The sequence below is a fragment of the Lolium rigidum genome, chromosome 5, assembly GCF_022539505.1.
Source record: "Lolium rigidum isolate FL_2022 chromosome 5, APGP_CSIRO_Lrig_0.1, whole genome shotgun sequence".
Classification (NCBI taxonomy): Eukaryota; Viridiplantae; Streptophyta; class Magnoliopsida; order Poales; family Poaceae; genus Lolium; species Lolium rigidum.
The window spans coordinates 143,214,792-143,232,462 of NC_061512.1; the positions used below are offsets into that span (position 1 = coordinate 143,214,792).

General features: G+C 43.7%; 1 protein-coding gene across 1 annotated transcript in view; it reads left to right on the forward strand.

Annotated features, from left to right (window-relative positions):
- The first annotated feature begins 4,831 nt into the window (after positions 1 to 4,831).
- Positions 4,832 to 17,671, forward strand: part of LOC124656500 (ABC transporter G family member 41-like) — a 22,389-nt gene continuing 9,549 nt past the window's right edge. Inside the window, exons 1-18 of the mRNA XM_047195230.1 lie at positions 4,832 to 5,403; positions 5,495 to 5,557; positions 5,670 to 5,754; positions 5,845 to 6,004; positions 6,147 to 6,223; positions 6,392 to 6,445; positions 6,526 to 6,616; positions 7,059 to 7,360; positions 9,720 to 9,998; positions 10,760 to 11,073; positions 11,381 to 11,541; positions 11,672 to 11,775; positions 11,856 to 12,009; positions 12,175 to 12,306; positions 12,399 to 12,406; positions 12,579 to 12,911; positions 13,058 to 13,348; positions 14,142 to 14,225. Of these exons, the coding sequence (XP_047051186.1) occupies positions 4,832 to 5,403; positions 5,495 to 5,557; positions 5,670 to 5,754; positions 5,845 to 6,004; positions 6,147 to 6,223; positions 6,392 to 6,445; positions 6,526 to 6,616; positions 7,059 to 7,360; positions 9,720 to 9,998; positions 10,760 to 11,073; positions 11,381 to 11,541; positions 11,672 to 11,775; positions 11,856 to 12,009; positions 12,175 to 12,306; positions 12,399 to 12,406; positions 12,579 to 12,911; positions 13,058 to 13,348; positions 14,142 to 14,225 (3,264 nt within the window). The remainder of the gene's footprint in view (positions 5,404 to 5,494; positions 5,558 to 5,669; positions 5,755 to 5,844; positions 6,005 to 6,146; positions 6,224 to 6,391; positions 6,446 to 6,525; positions 6,617 to 7,058; positions 7,361 to 9,719; positions 9,999 to 10,759; positions 11,074 to 11,380; positions 11,542 to 11,671; positions 11,776 to 11,855; positions 12,010 to 12,174; positions 12,307 to 12,398; positions 12,407 to 12,578; positions 12,912 to 13,057; positions 13,349 to 14,141; positions 14,226 to 17,671) is intronic.

The following is a 17,671-nucleotide window of genomic DNA, read 5'->3' on the forward strand; positions in this document are numbered from 1 at the left end:
TGGCTGCTGAGGCCACCTCAACCAACCAAAACAATCTAACCACCAAGCCAGTACTTGCATCATCACCCAGATGGGTTCAGAGTGGGCTAGGGTACCCAACAAGTGTTGGCATCCCTCTAGCCAAGCAAATTAAATCATTATGATCATCACTGTATCACAAGCTCACATCATTTATCTATTTAAACAACAAGAACTGCACGGATAAATGAAATAATCAAGCTACCTATGCACCGGATCTAGCAGATGATCCAATGGATCATTGCAAGCATCCACCGATGCTTGGACAAGCACCAAGCATACACAAAGCCAAGCCCGTGTGACACACACACAACACGGAATAGATCACGGTGAGGCACCGACAACAAATAATAGTTTCTACAAGTAACCGGTGATCATATGACCACCGAAGCTTGCAAGAGCATGCCACAAAGCATGCTAGACATCAATTACAAGCATCAATACATGTCGACAAGTGAATCAGCCACGTAACGAGAACTATAGTAAAGCGTATAATCATAAATATAACATATAATTATATGCGAAGCACACCATCAAGGGATGGTGTTGTTTAGCCCACGTGCATGCTCAAGGGAGCAGGTCTATGAATTGTAACACACCGAATTGCACCAAAAGGCACTGGCTCTTGCAAACTTGCAAGGAATTGCATACTGCAATCAAGTCAGGGCAATCCATATGAATACACTTGAGAAATTAACAAGAATAGCATCAAGAACAGAGGCACAGAGAAGCACAAGCACAAGCACAAATGTGAATATAGTAGCTGTGGCCATGGTAACAGCACAACAGCAGCAGATGCTTAGTAGTAGAGCAGCAGTAGCTAGCAATTCATAGCAACGAAGAAGGGCACAAGAAGCATGCGCACAGCAACAGCAAGCATCGCAACAGCAAGCACAACTAGCTAGGCGCAGCAGCAGCGCAGCAGCACGGCAGGCATCTCCACGAGGTGGAGTAGCCGTGGCCAGAGTTAGAGGATGGAGAAGAAGGACGGTAGAGAGAGAGAAAGAGAGAGGGAGGCGCACATACCGGGGTCGAGCAGATAGGCACGGCCATGGCGGCCATGGCGGCACACGCCGCAGCGCGGCGGCGCCAAGCCCGGCCAGGCCATGGCGGCACCACGGCACCACCCGCACCACGGCGGCGAGGCCGGGCGGAGTCCAAGCACCGGAGCGCCGAGAACGGCGGGATCGAGCGGATCCCGTAACCCTAGCACCGTACGGGGACGAGATCGAGAGCAAGCAGGTCGCCCGCGTCGGATCGACGCGGATAGGATTGACCGCCGTCGTGTGGCGCGTTGATTGCGCACCATGGCGGGGGCCAAGTCCGGCGAATCTCGCCGAATCGAGCGGCGGACGGCGGAGGCGACGCGAGTCGCCGAGCAGGGATAGGGTTAGGGTTCGATCGCGCGTGAGGAGAAGAGAGGAGTGGGGCTGGTCGAGCCGGACCGGGCCGGTCGGTTCGACCTAACCCTCCGGGTTGCACCGACAGGTGGGCCCAGGGGTGTTTTTGTCTTTTCACAAACAAATAAAAATGCTGAAACTTTGAATACTCATAGAAAATTATTAATAGCTCTAAAAAAATAACTAAAAATATGAAAATAGATCAGCATAAAATTCTCTATCTAAATAAAATAACAAAGAGAATTTTTGAAGACAATTAAGAATGAGTCTTAATTTGAGGATTTAAATAATCATTTAAATCACACATATAATTTTCAATAATAAAAATAAGTCCATTAATGCATTTGGACTTCAAAACACCTTGACAATATTTCAAGGTTGCATTTACCCTAAATCCAATATCCCTAAGATGTTCTTAGTATTTAACCTCTCGTAAAATAACAACGACATCTGAAGGGGGAATAAACCCTAAAACTGGAATCATGCATTATTGCTTCTTTAACCATTGCCCTTATCGGACAATGATGCTATTTTTCGAACCGAGAGGACAAGGGTCAGTCCATACCATCCAACCGCAGAACTTTGCGGTGTTCAGTGCAAGTTCATCGCTTGCTCATGTCATTTGAGTATTTCTATCAAATTACTTGCAAAGTATTATGGTTATCACTACTGCACAAAAATCAAAACCACTACTTTCATAACTATGAATATGACTATGTGGTGGGCAATGGAACCATGGATTGTGTTGATATGGTGGAGGTTCCATTGCAAGGGTTAATATCCATCTAGGATTAAAACAACAAATGTCGCCAGTGATTCTTGTGCCGTAATACCCGTGTTAACCATAAGATCCGGAGTGGGACGGAGTAGTCAAAAGTGTTTCCACCTCTCGTACATCAACGGATGCGCTTACCGTAGACACTTGACCCAGGTTGGGCAAGCGGTGGGGTGGGGATCCCATTCTAATTCCCCACGGTAAGTGGTCTATGATGGGTTGCAGCTCACCGGCGAAGGAGTTTGGTTAACGAGTCCCAAACCGTTGTCGTGGTCGGGGTCCATCCTTAATTGGTGTAAGAGGACCGACGAGGACCCGGTGGTCGGGGTATGCAACAAAGGGTGGGTGTGCGAGGCAGCGGAGGAACATGATTGGCTAGACCTTATACCGGGCCTCACACCGAAGGAAGTGTGGACGGGAAAGCTGCCCGGTTGGCACCAAGGTTAAGATCTCTTATGGGTAAAGCAACACACCTCTGCAGAGTGTAAAGAATCGTGACTCGTCACTCCCTGTTCCGGGATTGAGGAACTGCGAACACGGCCGGAAAGGAGCTCCATGAAGTTCTAGTAAACCGGTGAAGGCCGACGGACATAGCTCTTTGAAATAAAAGCAATCTCTTGAAGAAATGTTTATCAAAACTTGCATTGATATTAGACTTTCCGGTCTAATATCGTAGCTAGTGCATTAAACACCTCTTATCTATAATGAACTTGTTGAGTACGCTCGTACTCATGCCACTCTTAAATCCCATGCTTAGATTGTCTGAATCGTCTGGAGGAGGACTACGACAACAATGAAGAGGCCGAGATCATCGGCTATGAAGAACCTGACCTCTCAGGAGGTGTTGAAGGCGTAGACTATATCATAGTCTACGGATCCGGGGGGCTTCCGGAGGAGATCAAGCCTAGAGACATCCAAGAGTAGTAGTAACCGAGCAGCCCGAACTCTTAGTATTTAGCTGCTCGATGCAATAAATGTATAGTTTATTGAGACTCCTATATTGTAAATTAAGTTGGGTTCACCTCGAACCCAGGAGTATTCCTCTTAGGACCCAAGAGGAGCTCCAAGACAATATATGTTTGATGCTTGTAATAATAAGTGAATGAGTTATGGACCCTGCTATGTTCTGTTGTACTACTCTGAGGGATGTAATATTTGCGAAATGGTACTTCGTGAATGTTATATCAACGACTGGCATACTACAACATGCAGTGGTATGCAGGGTCACCACAGCTAGGCGTATGGAACCTGAATCGCTGCACGTCATTAATTTGGTGTGCAGAACACGGAAAAGAGGTCGCAGTACTGCGACGCAACGCATAAGACGAAGTGGACGACGGGGTCTTTACTAGGCAGGCTCGAGGTAAGATGGAACGGTCATGCGTAGCGCGTAGACCTCGCATTCACCACGCGAATTTGGGCCGACGTTTGCAGTTCGCATCATGCGGAGTTTGCATCATGCGGACAGACGGATCACGGGCCGCCGGCTGGGATGTAGACCTATTTTCGGACCCTCGCTACGATAATTAAAATAGAGTCAAGTCCTCCTATACAGTCAATTTAGGGTTGAAAATGAAACGAAAACGGACGGAAACATGGTTTATCGTTTTTGTTTCCTTCTATCTTGTCGAAAATGGAATCGGAAACCCCGGAAACAAATATGAAAACGGAAATCATCGGATATGAATACAGAACGGATATGTAGAGGATACATTACGAAAACGAATATTTGCCACAACACAATGCGGCATAATACCTTGATTAGTAGACCGAAAGACACACATAAATAAAAAGACAATAAGACAAGATATATCACTTAACTTCGACAAGCGGCAATTCAACATAAATTAATACACATAGTTTAACAGCTGCATGCATACGCAATCATACAAAGTGATTACGGTTAGAGTAATTAGTGGACTTGATACGTGGCTAAGCCCAGTTTCATGTGTAAATGTAGGCCTACTAAATGCATGAGCCTCTCTAGGTTATATTTCCGGAAACTTTCCGTATTTATTTTTCCGGAATTTCCTCTGCCGTTTCCCTTTCCGTCGGAAAGGGCTCCCTCGTTTTCTTTTCCGTTTCCTTTTATGATTTTGCCATTTCCGGTTTTTTTTTCTCCATATGTTGTTTCCTTTTTCGTATTTGGTCATACATTTCCTTTTTCTTTGGAAAGTTTCCCTTTCATTTTCAATCCTAAGTCAATTGTCCAATTATGAATAACTGGGGATGCCTATTCGCGGGTGGCCGGCCGGCCACGGACCCACGGTGCATGTGACAGGGCTGAGAAATGAAACCCAGTGCACGAGACGACACGCGAAACGCGACAAGTCAATGTCATCGTTGCTTAGATTAATTAATTTGTTTGGGGGCAAAGTGAGTCTTGGCTTTAGTGTCGACCAGACAGATATAACTATTGTCAGTCATGTGCTAGCTAGCTAGTTAGCGCTGCATTTGGCTCGTGAAGAAGCATATTCGTATGTTACAAGCTAACTATGAGTCAACGGCGCTATAAATTATCAAGCTAGTCGAGGAAAATTAGAATCGATTCATCAACTAGTATTAGTGTGGGTATACGTCAATGGGAGGAGGCGAGGAAATGAAGCTACAATAGACTCGTCCCGTGATCAGGTGAATGATGAGCAGCAAGGTGGTGGAGATGGGCGAGGCAGAGCAAGAAGAGATAGTAGATCATGAGTCGGAGAAGAAGGAGGCGGCGTCAGCCGCGAGCAGGCTGCAACTGTCGTCGTCGTCGCTGAGGGAGGCGCTCTCCTCCACCTCCTCTCTGTCCAGGCTGTCCTTGTCCCTCTCGCTGAGAGAGCAGCACCACGACGAGGAAGTCGAGCTCAAATGGGCGGCCATCGAGCGGCTGCCAACCATGGACAGGCTCCACACCTCGCTGCCTCTCCATGCCGCCAAGGCCAATGCGGCCGACGGCGGCGCTCGTCGGCTCGAGCCGGTGGACGTGCGGAGCCTGGGCGCGGCGGAGCGGCGGGAGCTGGTGCACGCCCTCATCGCCGACATCCACAAGGACAACCTCCGCCTGCTCCGGCACCAGCGCCGCCGGATGGACAGCGTGGGCGTGCGCCAGCCCACCGTGGAGGTGCGGTGGCGGAACGTGCGCGTCGAGGCCGAGTGCCAGGTCGTCGACGGCAAGCCGCTCCCCACGCTCCTCAACTCCGCCGTCTCCACCCTCTCCGTAATTCCTTGATCCAGCCCACTCTTCTCCTCTTTACTGCCACTTGCCACCTGTTCGCTCAAATGCTACTTATCTGCAGCTGCTCACCACCATGCTCGGCTTCAAACGTAACCAAGAAAGGATCCAAATCCTCAAAGATGTCACCGGCATCCTCAAACCCTCCAGGTAACCCTCCACGTGCATCCTCAAAGATGTCTCCTGCTGGTTTATCCATGTACCATCGTCAGCATCTGCCATCGTCAGTATGCAAGTAGTATCAACCTGTATGTACATGCAGGATGACCCTACTCCTTGGACCCCCAGGCTGCGGCAAAACCTCCCTCTTGCTAGCACTTGCAGGGAAGCTCAATAGAAATCTCAAGGTATCCCCGCCCCCATCTTCTGCACACCAAAACAGAGAAAATACCTTGGATTTCAGTACTACTTCATTTGCTCACATTTATATTGCACAGGTAACAGGAGAAATTGAATACAATGGTGTCAAGCTGCAAGATTTTGTTCCCGAGAAGACGGCAGCGTACATTGGTCAGTATGATCTTCATGTCCCTGAGATGACTGTCCGGGAGACGCTCGACTTCTCTGCAAGATTCCAGGGCGTCGGCAGCAGAGCAGGTAACTAACTTCATTTATTTTCCTGGGAGCCCAAAGCCATAAGGACCTTGGTTTCAGGAATACACTTTTCTTCTTTTTTGAAAGCAAGTTTCAGGGAAACATCTCCACTAAACCAAGTGTTCCAAATTTATGTACAAAATAGAAATCATGAAGGAAGTTATTAGGAGGGAGAAGGAGGCCGGGATCTCCCCTGACCCTGACATAGATACGTACATGAAGGTAAATACTAACCTTTTTATATGATATTCTAATATTTCTGAATGTGCACAGATTGAAACTGAACTGGAAAAACCATCCAGTTTGCCGACAGAACGAAACAATGCAACATGTGTACAGTCCAATTCATTTCAGCTGCAACAGTCACACTTAGTATACACTTTTTTATAGGCAATATCTGTGGAAGGTTTGGGAAGAAGCATGCAGACAGACTACATTATGAAGGTAATCACTTTTGAAAGAAGAATTCTCTGGATCTAGCACACAAAAAAATACTGTGTGTAAATCCCTTTCTTGCGTCACAGATCATGGGACTTGACATATGCGCTGATGTACTGGTGGGAGATGCCATGAGAAGAGGTATTTCAGGTGGTGAGAAGAAAAGGCTAACCACAGGTGAATTTACAATATGTGTATAATTTTAAGGATTTGCTTTATATTATCTCAATTATAATCTTGCAACGAATACTTTTGTAAATGACTGTTCAGCTCATCAATTAGAATTACTTAACTGAATATTGCAAGTTTTCATTATTCCGTTGATGTTTCCAGTACATACTTATTACATGAACTAAATGAAAACCTTGTCATGACCAAGCTGACAACACTACAGCAGAGGAAGGTAAAAACCACAAATTTTCATTGTGATGAAAGCACCCAGCCTACCTTAATGGATAAATCAACTTTGTATGATTTTCTCCACCATTTTTTAGAATATAACTAATAAAATGTATATCCAGTGTATGTAATTCCAAGCTCGATTTCGGCATATAATATAAATAAATAAATTCGACGCTGGATGCTTACTTCTTCACTTGTAAAAAATGTCTTACAATAGGAGAGATGATAGTAGGACCCTCAAAAGCTCTCTTCATGGATGAAATATCAACTGGGCTGGACAGTTCTACCACCTTCCAAATTGTTACTTGCCTCCAACAGCTAGCTCATATATCAGAGTCTACCATACTGGTCTCACTTCTTCAACCAGCACCAGAGACTTACGACCTTTTTGATGATATTATCTTGATGGCTGAAGGACAAATCGTATATCATGGCTCTAAGAATTACATTATGAGTTTCTTTGAATCATGTGGATTTAAGTGCCCTGAAAGAAAAGGATGCGCTGACTTTCTTCAAGAGGTATTTTAATAAAATACTAAGTTTTACAGTCTGATTCCGGAATTGCTTGTGTCAAAATAAACACCAATAGCATGTAGGAGTTCAAGCAAGGCATGGTGCTGTTATCATGTTGTCTAAAATCCATGATACTTATTACACAAGATTAAGGATATAACAATGTTGAAGTGTATAAGTGGATTGCACTAGTCCTTTCCATCAGTTGGAGCTTTTGGTTGCATTGGCGATATGGTATAGTTTGAGTCCTAGCTTTCGCAATTTATCCTAAAATTGTTGTTCCCCCCCCCCCCTTGTGTCCATGTATAGGCCTCTTGAGCCATACCGCTGAGACTTCTCTATTCACCTATTGACTTTCTCTTCTCCCATCAAACATGAGCGGGGGGTGTTGAAGTGTATAAGTGAATTGCACTAGCCCTTTCCATCAGTTTGGACTTTTGGTTGCATTGCCTAGTGCATGATGCTTGACAAACAAATCTAATACGCATGGCACCAGTACTTCACCTAAACATTCATACATGCCCCACCAGAAGTTCAAACTTGAGCCTCCATAGTTCTTGTGAAATCGAGTCAGATCTTTCCGTCGGGCAGTCAGGCAGTCAGGCAGAATGCTAATCTTGTATGTTGAAATCTTGTTTGCGATGTGCATATTATTTGGTGAATATGTAGGAACTCAACTGGATATGTTATGTTTATAGAGCAGTACAAATCACAGTTGGCTTGTGCACCTCCCGCACCCCATCCTCCCGCACCCCACCCACCCAGACCTAACCGCCGCCACCGCTGCTGGTAGCGTCACCGGGGCAAAGACCCACGGGGCATGGCGGCGGCGGGGGCCCTTCACGTCGCTGCGTGGTGGACGGCGGCCGGATCTCCCATCCCCGACGCATGGTGGACCGAGCGCGGATGGGATGGGCGGCGGCGGCTTGCGCTGCGCCCGCTTCTCCCGTCGGCTCTCCCCTGGTGGAACGGCCGACGCGGATGGGATGGGTGGCGGCGGCCTGCGCTGCGGTCTCCCTCCTCCCGTCGGCTCTCCGCAGCACTCCGGCAGGGGCTGGTGGTGCGCGGCGGCCAGGCCCATGGCCTGCGCCAATTTCCCTCCGCCTCTTGTCGGTGAGTGGAGGCGATCTCGGGTTTCACCCGCGACACGAGGTCGCCCGGGGCAGCAGCCTTGGGTACAACGGTGGAGGTGGCCCTCTCTTCGCCGGTGAGGGTCGGCCTGCGGTTGGTGGTGGTGGATCTATTGATCTATCACCGCGTTCCGGCGGCGAGATGGAGGAGCATGGAAGCCGGCGACGGTGTCGCCGGTGGAGGGTTGGAGTGGCCAGCCCGGGATGGTCGCCGACGTGGGGGTCCGACCTGCATAAAGGCGGTGGTCCTAGGGTCTCTCTTGCGTGAAGAGGAAGACCTACCGGAGGCCTGGACTCGTGATCTGGCCGGAGTGTTGAGTTCTGGAAGGCTCCACCGGCGAATGTAACCGTGCTTTTTGCCTGGAGTTTGCTGGATCGTTGGTATTCGATCGTGCGCACCCATGCTTTTATTCGACCGATTGGTTCTGGAGGGAGCGCGCGAAGCTCTTTTTCTGTGTTGACATCAAGTGACTATGGATCCATGATGAAAGTCGGAAGAAGAGAAGTTCATGAAGGCCGGAGGGGAGGACTAGCTAAGGGAGGTTCAAGTCTTCGCGCTGTTGAGGGATTTGCTTGGTGTTCCGGGCTTCACAGCAGCGGTATGAAAGTGGGGGCGACAACACAAGTGAAGTTCAAGTTCAGAGTCCTACCTTTCAGGGTGAAAACCCAAGGTCTGGCCTTAACTGGTTGTGCCTGGCAATGACCTTGTTAGAGGCATTGTTTTGAGAGCGGGGACTATCTTCAGGGTGAAAACCTAAGATCGTTGATCGGGCGACGACGGTGTTAGAGCACTGTTTCCTTCTTGGAGGTGTCGTTTTTGGAGAGTCTGTATTTCAGGTGTTGTCTTGGCGGTGGATGTATTGCTGTTGTTAGGCCCGAGATACTGTAGCGGGAGTTTTGTTTCTTAGTTTTCTTTTCCTTTTTTTGGCTGTGTGCATCCGTAGTGCCATTAGGGTGGTGCATTGTTGCAGAGGCTGGGTGGAATTGGTATCGTTTTGATATTAATATATTCCCTTCATCGAAAAAAAACAAATCACAGTTTTCTTCTAGAGATATGTTTTGAGTTTCAACATTTGTGCAAAGGAGTTACACCTATAACTTTGATGTATATTCAATAAAATAGTTCATATGATGTAAATCGCTATAGATTATGATAACCTTAATCTGTCTTGTTTATTAGCACTCTTGCTTACCATCATAAAGTGCTCCAGTCTTCAAACCCTGTGTATATATAGGTACTATCAAAAAAAGATCAACATCAATACTGGAGCTCCGAAGAGAAATATAAGTTTTTTACAGTTGAGCAATTCTGTGATAAGTTCAAAGCATCCCAAAGCGGTCAGAATCTTGCTGAGGAGCTTTCAATGCCGTGTGACGAATCGAAAGGACACAAGAATGCCCTGTCTTTCAGTATCTACTCATTATCCAAGTGGGATCTCCTCAAGGCATGTTTTGCACGGGAGCTCCTTCTTATGAAAAGGAATTCCTTCCTCTATATATCAAAAACTATTCAGGTAACCAGTAGAAGCCGTCGTTTGGTGACAATGCGGTTGATGCATGCATATATTTTGTCTAGTTTGCAGTTCTATACCTCATGTCACAAGCTATGTTCATGAGCGTAAGCTGAGTTCTAGTCCGTATGTACTATGTTCAAATTACAGGCATTATACTCGGTATTCGTCGAAGATAGAGAAAAAATTAGAAGCAGTGTGTCTGTATTAGGTTGTGTTGTTATGGAGGTTGAATAAAGATTTAACACCAAAAAATTGAGATCCTTAAAGTTGCGTCATATGCTATATTTACATCTACATTTGAGCCACTTTCAACTTTAAAGTGAACTGCCACACTAATGTCATTCAGTTAAGGGAAATATTGATGTAGTATATAAACTTTAGGTGTGTTTAAATGTGAAATATTGTAGGCATTAGGGACTGGATGTGCTTAACACACTGTACATGGACTTGTAGCCATTTTGCAGTACTATTATCTGCATAGTAATAACAGAACTCTAGGATCATATCGAAGTGTACTGGGAACTTGTCCAGCATGGCAGCAACTCAGTATTTTAATCTACATTCAGTTCGTTCGTAATTTGAGGATTTCCATGATTTTGTGCTTATACCATTACCTCTACTAAAGCACCACAGCTGTAGAGTTTTTGGTTCAAGTTATTACAGTTTTCATTATAAAAAATGATTCAATTTACAGCTATGTGATGTTGCATTTTTTTCAACGTGGCCACTGTAAATTAGCATACTAAATCTTTTCACTGCAGCTTGGACTACTTGGTGTTATTACTGGAACAGTATTTCTGCGCACGCGTATGGGTGTTGACCGAGTTCATGCTAACTATTATATGGGTTCGCTCTTCTATGCGCTCGTGCTGCTGATGGTGAATGGTTTCCCTGAGCTGGCCATGGCACTTAACAGACTCCCAGTCTTCTACAAACAAAGAGATTACTACTTCTATCCTGCATGGGCTTATGCAATACCATCTTTTATTCTGAAGATTCCAGTTTCTTTAGTTGAGTCAGTGGTTTGGACATCAATATCCTACTACTTGATTGGTTATACTCCGGAAGCATCCAGGTAACAACAATTATATTTTACAAATTAACTAGCTAGCGGGAGGAAGCACCAGCTCAACTACAGCAACATTTCTGTTATCATTGAAAGTTATTTAGAGTATAATCACCAGAGTGAAAAAATATATATCCCTGCAAAATAACAGTACTAAAACAAGACACTGCCTATACTCAGTTTTGTGGTGATCTGGTATTCAAACAAAAATTTCCCTTGTCTAACACTATATTTACTTCTCTTTTAGACAAAATCCACAAAACCTAGATTTTCAGATGCAATACTTTGTGTTAACATGCACAATTCTTGTGTTCAGATTTTTCTGTCAGCTTCTAGTCCTCTTCCTTATCCACACTGCATCATTATCAATGTTTCGATGTGTTGCCTCGTACGGTCAAACGATGGTGGCTGGTTCAGTCGGTGGTACACTGGCATTTCTAGTCTTGCTTTCGTTTGGAGGTTTCTTAATTCCTCGCCGTAAGAAATTTCCTTATTCTCATAAACTTCTTATTGCTAGCAAAAGATGAGTCCCAATTTCATGCAAATGTATGTTGTACTCAACTATGAAACAAGCATCACTAACGTTTTCAGTGCCTTATAATTACAGCCTTTCTTCCTAATTGGCTCAAATGGGGATTTTGGCTCTCTCCATTGTCATATGCTGAGATAGGCTTAACTGGAAATGAGTTTTTGGCATCAAGATGGTTGGAGGTACATTGTGAAATACCAAGTCTGAATTAATTGTATAACTGTTGCACACTCAAATGATACTAAAATTTCTATGTTGGTAGAGCACGGTATCTGGTGTAACACTTGGAAGGAGGATACTAATGGATCGAGGGCTAGACTTCTCCAGCTACTTCTACTGGATCTCAGTTGGAGCAATGATTGGGTTTATTTTATTATTCAATGTGGGCTTTGCTATTGGCTTGACTATTAAAAACCGTAAGTGCGCGTGGCTGAAATTTCATTAAGTTAAACAGCTTAACTACTTGTAATATCAATCGAGCATATGCTGGAGAAAAAATAACATCAGAGAAATAGTTCGGTTCAGAAGAACGTGCTAGACCTGCCATCTGTTCTAACCTCGTATGAGCCTCTCAGCTCCAGGAACTTCTCGAGCTATAATCTCTCGCAATAAGCCTAACACATTGGATGGAAGAGGCCAAGATATCTCCAAGGATACGAAAAATGGGATGCCTAAGTTACAAGCAGAAACTGCGTTGACACCTAATAGGACTGGTTAGTCGAATTCTACACAATGCAGAACACAACTCGTACTGTCAATGGAATATGATTAAGATTTGACTAATCAGTAATATATCTTCGTGCAGGGAGGATGGTATTGCCTTTCACACCTCTTATAATTTCGTTCCAGGATGTCAGTTACTATGTAGACACCCCCGCGGTAATTCTTATGTAGCTTGAGAATCTATGCACACGTCACATGATAGTTTAGCACCATACCAAGGGATGATCAGTAATACTAACAAGTAATTATTGCCTCCTTGCAGGAAATGAGGGAGCATGGTTACATGGAAAGGAAACTACAACTACTCCACAATATCACAGGAGCATTCCAGCCAGGGGTTCTCTCGGCACTCATGGGGGTTACTGGAGCTGGAAAAACAACACTCCTTGATGTTCTTGCTGGAAGGAAAACAGGCGGTGTTATTGAAGGGGATATAAGAATAGGAGGTTATCCCAAAATCCAAGAAACTTTTGCTAGGATATCAGGCTACTGTGAACAGACAGATGTTCATTCCCCCCAAATCACAGTTGGAGAGTCAGTAGCATATTCAGCCTGGTTGCGCCTTCCACCAGAAATTGATTCAAAAACAAGAAATGTGAGCATATTTTGCTGTAACGAATATAATGCAAATCTGTATGAAAAGAACAAAAACATAGCATACAGGGTTTGTATACTTGTATCGTAGGTGCTTGAAACAGTTGAGATGAAAGTATTAGCTCACTGTATTTATTTTCCTTGCAGGAATTTGTCAATGAAGTTCTTGAAACAATTGAGCTGGACGAAATTAGGGATTCTTTGGTTGGAGTACCAGGTGTAAATGGTCTATCAACAGAGCAACGGAAACGCCTCACTATTGCAGTTGAGCTCGTGTCTAACCCTTCAATTATATTCATGGATGAGCCAACATCAGGATTGGATGCGAGGGCAGCTGCTATTGTTATGCGTGCAGTGAAGAACGTTGCAGACACAGGTCGAACAGTTGTGTGCACCATTCACCAACCAAGTATCGAGATATTTGAGGCATTTGATGAGGTAACTACTTTACATATATAGACTTCTCCAAAATTCTTTCTCTACGTACCAAGATTTAAGTTTATTATGATAATTTAAGATATCAAAAGTTAGTTTCGATCAGATCATACATGAAGTAACCAAGTGCTACAACTGCAGCCTGAATTTGCTAGCCTGGTAACCAATGTTAGGACCAAAAATAATTGGGATTAGCCAGATCCTAATATTAATTATCAGATGGAATAAATTGCATGCAACCAAAAATAGAACTAGCAATACCTTATCTACCGGAACTGATAGTTATCTACCTTATTAACTGGCTGCTTAAATGATCCAAAACTAAGTCCAGTTCAGAGTTTGCTAACAGTGAAATCGCTGACTTATGTCAAGGAGTGACGCGAGATCTCTGTTGTATTGTTGACGCAATATTAAAAAAAGGTGATATGTTCATTCATGGGGTAGATATTCCAAGATAAAATGGAGAAAAGCGAAAAATATCTACTACGCTTATCTTGGTAGGGTTTAAACGATAGCAGTGATGATTAATTAAACTTATATAAGAGCACCTACATACACTGTTTATTTAGAGGTATCAAAGTTCTATAACAAATGAAGCTCTACCTTTAACTATGCATGTGCATATTCTATAATGTATAACTGTTCACTTGTGTGGGAAATTCAGCTAGTTTCATCCAGTCAACAGAAATCAGCAAGTTCCATGTAATTTACTGTGCACTATTTACCATAAACTCCCTAACCAAAACAATTTCATATAAAAGTGAAGTTCACTGATTAGCTTACAATATATATGTAGTTAATGCTGATGAAAAGGGGTGGAGAGTTGATCTATGCTGGGCCACTTGGACACCTTTCGTGTGAGGTCATAAGGTATTTCCAGGTAATTGGTAATACTAACTCTACATTACACCAAAGGTCTAAGTAAATGCACATATGATTTCTGTCGTCCATTATATGTCTTTTTTTTTTACCACTTGAACTTAGGGGAAGCCCCTAAGGTGTAGATTTTATATAGATGATGATAAAAGAATTTGCGTTGTTCACCAGCAGCAATACAAATTTATATGCAATATAAGTCAGTTTAAACATAGCATTTGTGTTGGACAGTATATGGGTTGCATCCTATCTAGCAGTTTGTCTACATATTCTAGCCCATGTGACCCATTAGCCCAAGTGATCTTGATGGTACATAAGCTGAAACTGGTCTGTAAGAGGCCCTAAGAAAGAACACAGCAGCTCCCGGCTGTTTTTTTCGATAATGGGCGCTTTTATTACTTAAATAAGAAACTACACCCTGCCTCTGCATAACCAGGATGCACACAGCCGTTTATAAGTCTTAAGGTATCCAAAAAAAGGAAAAGGGCGGAATACATACCGAAACGAGAAAATGTAAAACGCCTATGAAACAGGTGGAGCTCCAATCCACAGGTTATGTGGCCACCCATGTAGGGAAAAAGTATCCCTCGCCGTAGCCTCCAATCGTGTACAGTAAAGAGGTCGCGATTCTCCACCCGCTGAAGAGGCGACCACAAACGGAGAATACCCGTACATCTGTAGATAACCTGCAAGATAGAGCAATTTTTGTCTTTAAAGATTTTATCATTTCTACATAGCCATAGCGCCCAGATAAGTGCAAGCGCACCCATCCTAATAAGTCTTCTAAACCTTAAATCGATACCATGAAGCCAATTGCCAAAAACATTGGCAACACTAGTCGGAGGATAAAGGCTGGAGGCTACTTGGATGATCAACCAGATAGATCTAGCAACCGACACAGGAAGAACAAGTGTTTAATAGTCTCATCTTGATGACAGAAAACACACCAAGTACTTCCATGCCAGTTCCTCTTAACAAGGTTGTCTTTAGTGAGTATAACCCCACGACGAAGATACCATCCAATTTTTTTGTTTTTTAACAGTATTTTCATATTCCAAATTTTCTTGTTATCTACTGGTATATCTGATTGAAGGATTGATTTTTAAAGGGAATCCACTGAAAGCGCCATTGGCATGTAGATTCCACCGAAATTCATCAGGTGCATTTGATAGTTGGATATCCTCCAAACGGACTAGTAAGGAGTTCCATGCAACTAACCTTGGACCCATCAAATCCCGTCTGAACGTCACATCGAGAGGTGGGGTAGTCATTATTGTAGCAATGGTATCACTTTTGCGACGAACAATACTATACAAAGAAGGATACTGTTCACATAGGGGGACGTTGCCTAACCAAATATCCTCCCAAAACCATATCTGCGTTCCATCATTAATGGAAAAAATGCCATGGGAAAGAAGAATTTCTTCGATGCCATTAGCCCAGCCTAGAAATGCGAGTCCCCTGGTTTCCAGACCACTTGGGATAACGCTTTCGAGCCGATATACTTTCGTCTCAGAATAGTTTGGCAAACCCCGTCCTCAGTAAGAAGCTTAAACAACCATTTACCTAGAAGCTAAGTTCTTGACCTCAAGATCATGAACTTCAAGCCCACCTTGGTCTTTGGGTCTACAAACTATGCACCATTTAACCATTCGATATTTATTTTTCTCATTGTCCCCTTGCCAAAAGAATCTGGATCGATAATAATCGAGTTTGTGCAAGACTCCTTTTGGCAAAAGAAAGAAAGATATCATATACAATACCATATTTGTCAGTATCGAATTAATGAGTACCAATCTTCCTCCAAGAGACAACAATTTACCCTTCCAACTAGTAAGACGTTTTTAAGTCATTCCTGAACTATTTTCCATTCAGCATTTGTAAGTCTCTGATAATGAATCGGAATCCCCAAATAACAAATAGGAAATTGGCCTTGCCCACAACCAAAGAACTCCGCGTAGAGAGTTGCATCATCTTGGGCATCACCGAAACAGACCAATTCACTTTTATAAAATTAATCTTTAGACCCGAAAGTTGCTCGAAGGCCGCCAAAATCAATTTTAGGTTGCGACCTTTTTCAAGATCATGGTCCATAAAAAGAATCGTATCATCGGCGTGTTGAAGAATTGATAAACCACCATCAACAAGATGTGGGATCATTCCTTCAATCTGACCATCAGACTTTGCATGTTTGATCAAAATAGCTAGCATATCCGCCATAATGTTAAATAACATTGGCAATAGTGGATCGCCTTGGCGCAAGCCTTTCCGTGTCTAGAAGTAGTGTCCAGTGTCATCATTTACCCTGATGGCCACGCTTCCTCCACATAAAAAATCATTAATCAAAGCGTGCCACTCAGAAGAAAAACCTTTCATCCTAAGAGTCTGTTGCAAAAAAGACCATATGACCTTATCATAGGCCTTTTCAAAGTATAACTTTAAAATAACCCCATTTAACTTCTTAGTATGCATTTCATGTTTCGCTTCATGCAAGAACTCCACTCCATCAAGGATATTTCTTCCTTGCATGAAAGAGGTTTGCGATGGCTGAACTACACGATCTGCCACCGTATTTAGTCTAATAGTGGCCACTTTCGTGAAAATCTTGAAACTTACATTTAATAAGCAGATAGGTCAAAACTTCTGAATCTTTTTTGCCTCATTAACTTTAGAAAACAAGATTACTTCACCAAAATTTAGACGAAATAATTCTAGCTGTCCAGCATGAAGAAAACTGAACATATCTAGAAAGTCTAACTTGATAGTCTCCCAAAAATTTGATAAAACTCAGTAGGGAAACCATCCGGACCCGGTGCTTTATTACGTTCCTTTTGGAAAATAGCTTTCTGAACCTCTTCCTCCAAGTAAGAGCCCTTCATTCTGTAGAAGAGAATGTATACATTTTTTTCCTATGTCTGCCGTTGGCAATGCCATGGAAATATGCATATTTGAATCTCCTTCCAAGATAAACTGAGCTTTTGATCGCTGATACCATTTAAGTTCCTTCTCGCGAAGAAGATCAACTATCTTCGCATTCGATTGTCTTTTTAATTCAATCTCATGCGGAGACAGAGGTCGTAACTCCGCCAAAGCCTCTAAATCATCTATAATAGATAATAAACGAGTCTTTTCTTTTTTAAGAATACCGACAACATGGGCAGCCCATCCAGAGAGGTGTTTGCGCATAGCACACATCTTTTTATTACACCTCAATATGGGCGAACTACCTGAAACCGGTCTATTCCAAACTCTCTAACCATATCATGTAAACCCTCCCGATATAGCCATCCAAGGTGGTGGTGGCAACACCGGCGATAACCAGGGCGACAATGATGGTGATCCTGTTGTGGCTTCCCTAAGGGGCAAGCGTGGGGTGGTGTAGCAGCAGATCCAAAGGCAGTGGTGCTTGTGGTGAAGTTTTGTTGATGTGATTGGACATGGAGGAGGATC